This window comes from Chiloscyllium plagiosum, chromosome 14 (genome assembly GCF_004010195.1).
Source record: "Chiloscyllium plagiosum isolate BGI_BamShark_2017 chromosome 14, ASM401019v2, whole genome shotgun sequence".
NCBI lineage: Eukaryota > Metazoa > Chordata > Chondrichthyes > Orectolobiformes > Hemiscylliidae > Chiloscyllium > Chiloscyllium plagiosum.
Genome location: NC_057723.1, coordinates 51473881 through 51483863, shown reverse-complemented (window position 1 = coordinate 51483863; position 9983 = coordinate 51473881). Strand labels below are relative to the sequence as shown.

General features: G+C 38.5%; 1 protein-coding gene across 2 annotated transcripts in view; it reads right to left on the bottom strand.

The window, feature by feature from the left end:
* Window positions 1-359: 359 nt before the first annotated feature.
* Window positions 360-9983, bottom strand: part of neurl1b (neuralized E3 ubiquitin protein ligase 1B) — a 476454-nt gene continuing 466830 nt past the window's right edge. For both annotated transcript variants that reach the window (XM_043703797.1, XM_043703798.1), the window contains exon 5: window positions 360-2818. In XM_043703797.1, coding sequence (XP_043559732.1) covers window positions 2574-2818 — 245 coding nt within the window. In that variant the 3' untranslated portion in view covers window positions 360-2573. The remainder of the gene's footprint in view (window positions 2819-9983) is intronic.

Sequence of the window (9983 nt, the reverse complement as noted above, 5' to 3'; positions counted from 1 at the left end):
GCAAGCCCATCTCTTGCCATCACTCACCTCTGCCCAGGGATCCAAGGACAATCCTCGGGTGGCTGTTGTACTGAACAGCAGTCACCATCTTTCTGGTGCCATTGGAGTTCAATAGGATTGCTAGAATCTATTGGCCAGCAGCTCTTGGAAAGTAGGCCATCCACCACCATGGTCTTTGAGTTTAGGGAAAGGCCTGTCCTTGGTCTGTCAGAATAGACGGCCTTCCTAAAAAGAGGAGATGGAGCTATTCTTCAGCCAACAGATGAAAACCTCATTGCTTCCACAAGATTCTGTCCATGGAAATTTTTAACAGGTCAAAGACAGAATCAGTAGTTCTACAACCTGAATAGTCTATGGACACATATAAATAAGAGCCTATAATGGAAAGATATATTGAACTTGAAATGTCAAATAGATAATTACAAAGTTGGAAGTAGTAATGGATGGACAAAAGGTGTTAGGATGGAACCGAGGAATTATAAATTGACTGGAAAACAAAAGCAAATGAAGAATAAAAGACAATTAAATTACACAGTTAAATCTTAATTTGAGTTTGATAAATTATTCAAAGATCTATTGGACACTTGTTCATATTTCCTTAAAAGAATGTGCTATTAAATGCTGTTATGAACTATATAAAGAGGAGTTCTGTCAGTTCTGATTGCCAATCCTGTCAGGCCTTCGTGAAAGGTACGCTCAAACCTTTAATTTCAAATTTCAGTCTCATTTCCTCTTTTGATTCTGTAATCTTTTCATTCATAGTGCAAGCACACACGCACACAGAAACTCAAACCTTGGACAACAAAAAACATTTAAATTAAGTGCAAAAGAATTTATAATGTTTACACTATATATTGCGAGCAAAGTTTATACAAAGTGTCTGTTGACGTTTGTAGTATGAGCCATCATCTTCAATATTGAAACAATACTCTAACGAAACTAGATACTATTTTTGTACAAAGTCAGCAAATTAGGCAAGATATTAAATATATTTGTGTTAGATACCATTTTCACTCCATTATCAAAAGGAAAATATTTTTGTGGTTGTCACGTGAGTCCTATAAAACTACTTTGCCATTAGTCAGTGAATCTATAATAGTGGCAGTCAAAGTTCACGGGGAATCAGAAAAAAGTGCATCACCTTCCTATGTAAGGCACCTGTAGCTTTGAATCACCACAGAAAAAAATCCAGCATAAAACCTCTACTTGTTAAAGCCATATTAAAAGTTGCAATATCTCTTTGCTGGCATGTTAGCCAAGATTCTGAAACTTATGAATCAATTGAAAATTTGGTTAATGGAGCCTCTTGGGGCTTCCTCTCCTCACCCTGAATCATTTCTGTTCCTTCCACTTCATGAAATGGCCTCTCCATGTCCTGAACCATGGGATTACAGGGAAGCAGATCTCAATCAGATACGGCATCGAGTTGTTGTTGTTTTTACAGAGGGGTACAAGTGAAACAGCTGTTAATGAACCAAAAACCTGTGAGATGACCTAATCAGCAGATACAACAAGAAAAGGACCAATTTTAAACAAATAATAAAACAAGATTTCTTTGAATAAAAGGTCTTGTTTGTGGTCACTGTTATGCATTTATTTTTTATTGTTTTTGAATTTGCGCCCAAAAGGGATACTACAACTTCCAGTCATTATATTGAAGCCATCAAGCTCCCCAATTCCTTCTGCGAAGTCACTGCTTGATGTTTTAGAAAACTTAAACAAAATAGCTCTCAATTTGGGGGTACTTCACCACTGGTGAGCTATCAATTTTGGCATGCATGTCGCATCCACAACACAACAGCAATTAGACATGAATTAACCTGTTAGAAATATGTACATTATCTCCAGATTAAATTTAATATGTACTTTAAAGGCAACTATGATGTCTTAATTGAATATGGCAATTGAGATCTCTCTAAATAACTTTGCAGGCTGTTGTGCATGAAGCAGATGCAATAATATCAATCTTTGTGGAGAATATGTGGAGAGAATTCATTACTGATCCCTGTAGACCAATAGATAACTGCCTGTGGAAAATAACTGCTTATAGTTAGTCATTAGGAATATTGTGGTAGATGTGATCATGAGACATCCTTACAGAATATCTTTCTTTCTCAGATTATTTGGTCTTTCTTGATGATTAGTATTTTTCCTGGAGCAATGACAGAATAGCAAAATAAATCAGAAGAATATTGCTCTTCAATTGAACAGCTTAATTTTAGCTAGAATAATTAACCTGTATTCAGCCTGGCTATGAGATGGTGTCCAAATTTCTCCGCTTGAGATACACTGATTAGTTATCAAGTGGCTCTGTTTCTACAGGTGGAAATGTGTGCAGCCATCCCAATTTCCTGCCACCGAGTATCTGCAGACAGCAGGTACAGGGACAGAAAGGGGGAAGACAAATAAAGAGATAGAGAAACTAAGTGAATGACAAAGAATACAGCCACACTTTGTGCATATAACTGAAATTAAAGTGAGCAATAGAAGCTTTACATATCCATAAAAACTCTACATTTAAAAAAAAAACGACAGTGTGGATTGAGAAATAGTCCTTATAGGAGCCAATTATCTCATGGACGGTATATCTTAATGACATCCTTTATAACTCGCCTGCAGATGGGACAGCAGGCATTGATCTGCTTCTTCAGCTTAAGACCACAGTCGTAGCAGAGACACATATGTCCACAGGTGTAAATAACAGTGTCAACTTCACTGTCGAAGCAGACGGCACATTCTCCATTTTTGCTACTTGGTGGTTCAGGCGGAGAGAAACTTGGGGAGAACTGAGGGCTCAGGGGAGAGCTGGGTGCAGTCACTGTGGGAAACAGGAAAAACATCAATTGACATCCCAAAACAGACACCAAAATAACACTGAATAGCATGTAGCCTTAGTACATGGTGTACAATGCAATGAAAAAGGCAGTTTGCAGAGGGTTAACACACAAAAGAAATTACATTCTTATTGGTATTACAAATAGACATTAGGATTGAACTTGAAAGTCTTCTATTTTATAAATTGTAGCATATATAACATTTCCAATTGTGAATTAAAATAGTGCAAACAAATTGTCATGTTGGTCACACTATTTCAAACCTGTATAATTTCTTAATATAAAAAATCATGTATATGTGACTATTATGTGAGTTAAATTTTTAATTCAGTTGAGTTTAAATGTCTTTAAATTCTGAAATGTGCAGCTGACTTAAGGCATTTTGTGACTGTCACCTCATCTGTGGTTGCCTAGTTATTCTCTTGTTCCGTTTTTGCTTCGGGCTGTGCATGGTTCCCTTTTGAGAAAGCTCATGCACATTTTTTTGACAACACTGTGTTGTGCTGCCAAATATCATTCCTTCTCCGAGAACGGTGCAAATATTTATGAATGATAATGTACACTATTGGCTACTAACAATTAAAGGAAGAAATCAACAAAAGCCAGTTAGTGCAAGAACCTACCTTGTATGTTTAAGTCAAAATACAGCACCCTATGAAATAATTCTTTTAGTTGCTTGTAACTAATTATTGTGAACTAACATCTAGCAGAATCCAGTTAGCGGGGTTTAGATTAGATTAGATTACTTACAGTGTGGAAACAGGCCCTTCGGCCCAACAAGTCCACACCGCCCCGCCGAAGCGCAACCCACCCATACCCCTACATTTACCCCTTACCTAACACTACCGGCAATTTAGCATGGCCAATTCACCTGACTTGCACATCTTTGGACTGTGGGAGGAAACCGGAGCACCCGGAGGAAACCCACGCAGACACGGGGAGAACGTGCAAACTCCACACAGTCATTCGCCTGAGGCGGGAAATGAACCCGGGTCTCTGGCGCTGTGAGGCAGCAGTGCTAACCACTGTGCCACCGTGCCACCCACTAATGGGTTAATGGAATGAAGGCACTAAGAAGATTGAAAAAGAAATTGGTCAGACTGAATAATTTGTAACTTATCACAGAATGGTTACAGCATAGAAAGTGGCCATTCACTGCATAATTTCTGTGCTAGCTTTCTGAAGGAGCAATTTACCCTGGTTTACTTCCCTGTAAATTCTTACATTGTACTTCAGATAATATTTCAATTTCCTCTTAGGCACCTTGCTTTAACTTGCCTCCTCTAAACTCTCAAGCATTGGTATTCCAGATCCCAATCACATTTTTCTCATGTCACGATGGCTTCTGTTGTCAGTTACCTGAAATCTGTTCTCTCTGATTTTTGATCTTTTCACCAATAGGAATTTTGTTTAAAAATACTGTCTTCAGACCTCTCATGACTTTGTAGATATCCATCCCACAAGTCTGTCTAAATCTTCACCTTCCAAGGAAAACAATCCCACCTCACCATATAGAACTGATGCTAACTGAAACATGCTGAACATCTGCTTATTTTAATTTGTATATGAGATTGTTAAAAGTTGTCCTAAAACGTTCTGTAACTACTACATAAGGTAATCTTCTTTGAGGATGTAAATTGTAAAAGTGTAGTAAGAAAAGATTGGGATTGTTTGGCAACCAAAAAAGAGACTCCTGTATGGCAGCGGTTGGTATGGCTGAGTTACCGACTGAGTATTTTACATTCATATTTACCTAGTAGGAAGTACACTGGTGGACGTTTTGGTTCAGATAATGGATAGTCTACAAATTGATAAAGAGGACATATTCGAAAGGCTAATTATTTGATATTTGATAAAATGCTATACACAAGGCTTTCAACATTAAAATTATTAGAATAAAAAGATACAAAATTGAAATGATTGTTTCTTTGTTGTAGGAAGCTATAGACCACATTGCTATCCCCCAGCAAGTGTCTGTACTATGTCCAAAACATTTTCCTTGTATATATGTATATTAATTGCCTAGGGGTGTGTGTGTGTGTGTGTGCACTCGGGGCACAATTTCAAAATTTGCAGATGAAAACAGCTTGGAAGTACAGTGAACCATGAAGTGAATATTGATATTCTTCAAAAGGGAGATGCAAAATACTGCAAATCACAATAGGGATTACAATCTTCTAATAATAGAGTCATAGAGGTGTACAGCACAGAAACAGATCCTTCGGTCTAACCCGTCCATGCCATCCAGATATCCCAACCCAACCTAGTCCCACCTACCAGCATCCGGCCCATATCCCTCTAAACCCTTCCTATTCATATATCCATCCAAATGCCTTTTAAATGTTGCAACTGTACTAGCATCCACCACTTCTTCTGGCAGCTCATTCCATATACGTACCATCCTCTGCGTGAAAAAGTTGCCCCTTAGGTCTCTTTTATAACTTTCCCCTCTCACCCTAAAACTATGCCCTCTGTTCTGGAATCCCCCATCCCAGGGAAAAGACTTTGTCTATTTATCCTATCCATCCTCCTCCTAATTATACAATATGTATGTCTTAATTCAATAAAAGAGAGAACTCTTAAAATAACTACGCGTAAAGGTTGAGATTACAACAAAGAAAACTCATTGCAGACTGTCCTACAGATGGCGCTCATGCATCTCCCTTTCATCACTGAATGAACTCCTTTTAACCTGCTATCATTCAGGAAATTCGCTTTGGCGTTATTATAATCTGTTAAAAAATTCCCATGACATCGAGTTTGTCCTTTGGCCTGGGTGTCTATTTCTGTCCAAATAACGAATCATCAATGACCCTTTTACATGACACAGTAACATTCAGCAGGATTCTCTCGTAGTACAAATATAGGTTTCCTTTCTTTGTTTAATCAAGACAGAAGAATCATGCTACTACTCCATTTTAATTTTGTTGGCAATGTCAATTGCTGATAATAAATGTTGTGAAACTCAACAGCTGCTTTTTAAGTATTTTCAGTTACAAATGGGAGATATCCTATGACTTGTGGTTCCTTTTCTGCTAACCTGCACTTTATCTACTTTTGTTATAGTACATTTACAGCAAACAGACATGTGTAAGATGTATTTACAATTTAGGTTATGGTTTTACCAGATCAAACATACAGGTTGTTGTTCAGAAACATCAGATTTTGTTGGCTGAATGTTTTGCAATGTGCTTATTAGGCATATAAAAAGAGATGTATTAGAATGTAACAATATTGTACTACCAATTTGTTGTTTAGATTCTGAAATTGGGTGACTTAAGTAAGTGTCATGGACAGACCTTGTTTCTTTATTGTCCATTATCAAAGTGTTTTGTATAAGGGTCTACACTTTCTTCACTTCGGAGTGATTTATCCCAATTTAAACAAATTGAAGAAGGCATTTCTATCAGTTTAAAAAATAATGAAGGTTATTATTATCCAACAATTTCCCTAGATGTTTAAAAATGCAATGTTTCACTCTATTGACTGTCAAACACACAACCACACAAACAGCTTACATACACACAAAGGAAAAAAGTAATACAATTACACCTTAAGATTATTTGTGTCTCTTTCATAACAGGCCTGTGTTTTTTAGATGAGCTAATAGTTTGGCTGGAGGGCAGGATTTGAAGAGCAGGAAATTCTCAGTAAGCTGTGAGATGTTTTGTAGTTGAATTGTCAGGAAGATATTTTCCACAGGAGAAGTTGAGGTTGAAACAGTTTGGGCAAATCCTACTCTTGAGTTCATGGTGTAGCTCTTCATTACCGAGGCAGTTCTAGTTGACTGCAGCTGTTCAATGGCTTTCAGATTGTGAATCTGCCTCCACAACAGCTTCTTTCCATCTTAAAACAAGGCCACAAATGTGGCTTTCGTCACATGGCTGACTGCCATGCATTTGGTATAGGTAGGCGCACAATACTTGTTAGGTAGCAGGGTCTAGGATTTTGACTGAATGGCACTGAAGGAGAGGCAATGTGTTTCCAAGTCAGGATGATGGAGTAGTTTGGATGCGAACTGCAGGTGGTGGCTGTTCTTGTCCTTCTAAATGGTAGTGATTGTGGGATTTGAAGGTGATGTCTAAGGAGCCTTGGTAAATTTAATATACCTTGTAAATGGTACACACTACTGCAACTGCGAGTCGGTGATGCAAAGTTTGAAAGTTTGGATGTGGTGTCAATCAATTGGGCCACTCATATGATGTCAAACAATTCCTACTGACTCCAGTTTTCCTAAGGCTTCTTGATACCACACTCTGTCATATGTGGTCTTGATGGCAAAAGCAGTTACTCTCATCTTACTGCTGGATTTCAGCTCTTTTGTCCATGTTTGAACTAAGGCAGTCATAAGGTCAGTGGCTCTGGTATATCCCAAAAGTGAGCTTCAATGAGCAGATTATTGCTAAGCATGTGCTGCCTGATAACACTGTTGATGACACTTTCTATTATTTTCCAGATGATCTAGAGTAGACTATTGGGGCAATACTTATTTGCATTGGGTTTGTCCAGCTTTTTGTACATAGTGTATCATTGGGCAATTTTCCACATTGTTGGGTAAAGCCAGTGTTGTAGCTATACTGGAACCACTGGCATGGTGGCTCAGTGGTTAGCACTGCTGCCTCACAGCACCAGGGTCCCAGGTTCAATTCCAGCCTCGGGCGACTGTCTGTGTGGAGTTTGCACATTCTCCCCGTGTCTGCGTGGGTTTCTTCTGGGTACTCCGGTATCCTCCCACAGTCCAAAGATGTGCAGGTTAGGTGAATTGGCCATGCTAAATTGCCCATAGTGTTAGGTGCATTAGTCAGAGGGAAATGGGACTGGATGGGTTACTCTTCGGAGGGTCGGTGTGGACTTGTTGGGCCAAAGGGCCTGCTTCCACACTGTATGGAACCTAATCTAACTTAGCTAAGAGTGAAGCAATTTCTGAAATTTAAGTCTTCAGGACTTTTGCTGAAATGTTGTCAGGCTCATGGTCTTTGTAATACCCAATGCCTCTGGTTGTTTCTTCATATTACATTGAATTGGCTGAAGACTAACATTCGTGATGCTGAGCTTTGCCAGAAGGTGGGGGGAGGGGGGTTCATGAGAGCCATCACAGTATCATGAAAGGTCAAAGGAATTTATTTCACACCTCGCTCGTAACAATTGAAATTCAATGTATCTTTGTCAATTCTGAAGCAGAAAGTCAAGTTGCTCAGAATGTTATACTTCCTTTTTGTTGCTGATCATTCCTTAAACAATAGGAAATGTGCAATTTAAAGGTATCCGAAAGGTTCTTTCACTCAGGTCCATGTTTAACAGGTAAAAGCAACAGAATCTACTGTCCACTGTTTAAATGCAAAAAGTGAAAGTGTATCCACCTTGAGAGCTTTTGTGTTTACATTTCAAAATAAAGAGTAAAAATTTGTATTATCTTCATATCTTTAATGGGGATGATATCCATTATATAAGGTGCACAGGAATCAATCCCATTTGATCAATAAATGGAAGACCTGAAAACATTTTTATACTGCTTTGGCTAAAATCAATTTTTGCAGGTAATATAAAGGAATGAACCTCAGTTTGGGTCAGATATCCAACTCCACAGTATACTGCAGTATTTTTATACTGCTTTGGCTAAAATCAATTTTTGCAGGTAATATAAAGGAATAAACCTCAGTTTGGGTCAGATATCCAACTGCAGCCAATTATGAGATGAAACTGAATTGTATGTGCTGATTCAAAGTCATATAGCACATACATCAATCATGCGCAATGACGTTCTGAGTTATATGCTTGATGTGAGTAAATATCAGGTGTATAAATGCTCCTGTGTTGAGGCTCATTCTGATTATCATAAGAACAAAAGCATTTGTCAATATGAACCTTCCAATGAAGTAAGAATATTACAGTACAGTTGGAGGTCAGCTTGACAGGGACCTCTTGTCTCCAATTTTCAAGTGTTGGCTATCCTTCTCAATATCAATATGGAACAGTAATACAAGTTGCTGCTCTTCCGTTAGTACTTACCAGTTTTTCATACACATGTACAGGTTGTGATGTGCTTAGCTAACGACATTTCATCAAAATTGAAACATTTGAGAGGCAATAGATTTTAAGCAAGTGAAAGAGGAAGTGTGAAAAGGAGAAAAAAAATCAGTGATACGGCAGAGGTCAAGAGGGATTATAAGACAAAAGGTGCACAGTGCAAGGTCAAAGGGAATGCTAAAGAGTGGCTTCAGTCTTGGGACATCCATAGATTGGGACCAGCACAGCTGGAGGGGATACAAAATTACTATCACATTTTTTTAAAATGGTGTTTAAGTTTTGGGCTGGGGGTCAAGATCGCAGTGACCCTATTCCCATTTTACCACTCTCTTTTCTGCAGGAATGTTGATGTGGGTTTGTTATAAAGTTTCTATGAGAAAAACCATATCCAGAATGTTGGATGCAAGTCCAGCTCTGCATCACAGCAGCACATGTCCATGGTTCCTCATTAACACGTTTCTTGTGGAAGGATGAAGGATTCACATGGATGCAGCTACCTGCTGCCAGCAGTGAGAATCATGCTAGCCTGTACATATCAGGAAAACATCTCTGGAAAACAGGCATGTAATTCCGTCTAACTTTGCAAATATATAATTTTTTTCCTTGTTTATGTTCCCTCATTATTGATTCACCAACCAGTGGAAATAACCTCTTAGTTACCTTATCATCCTGAACATCTCTAATAGATCACCACTTAAAATTGTTAAATGATAAAAACACTAACTTCTCATGAAGTGGAGATGCTAGTGTTGGAAGTCACTTCACCTGACGAAGAAACAGCACTCTGAAAGCTTGTGATTTTAAATAAACCTGTTGATGCAAGGTTTGTGAAGGTTTGTAGCTCAGGTTGAGGTTTAGGGTGTAGGTTTGCTCGCTGAGCTGTATATCAAACCTACACCATAAACCTGTTGAACTATAAGCTGGTGTTGTGAGACTTCTGACATGAACTTCTCAATGTAATTTAGATGATAAACCCCTGCTCCTGAGCCAGGTATTATATTCTCAGTTACTGCTGTGAAGTAGCCATCAGCTTCACTCTGACACCGGAAAAGCACAGTAGGTCATGCAGCATCCAAGGAGCAGGAAAATCGATATTTCGGGCAAAAGCCCTTCATCAGGAAT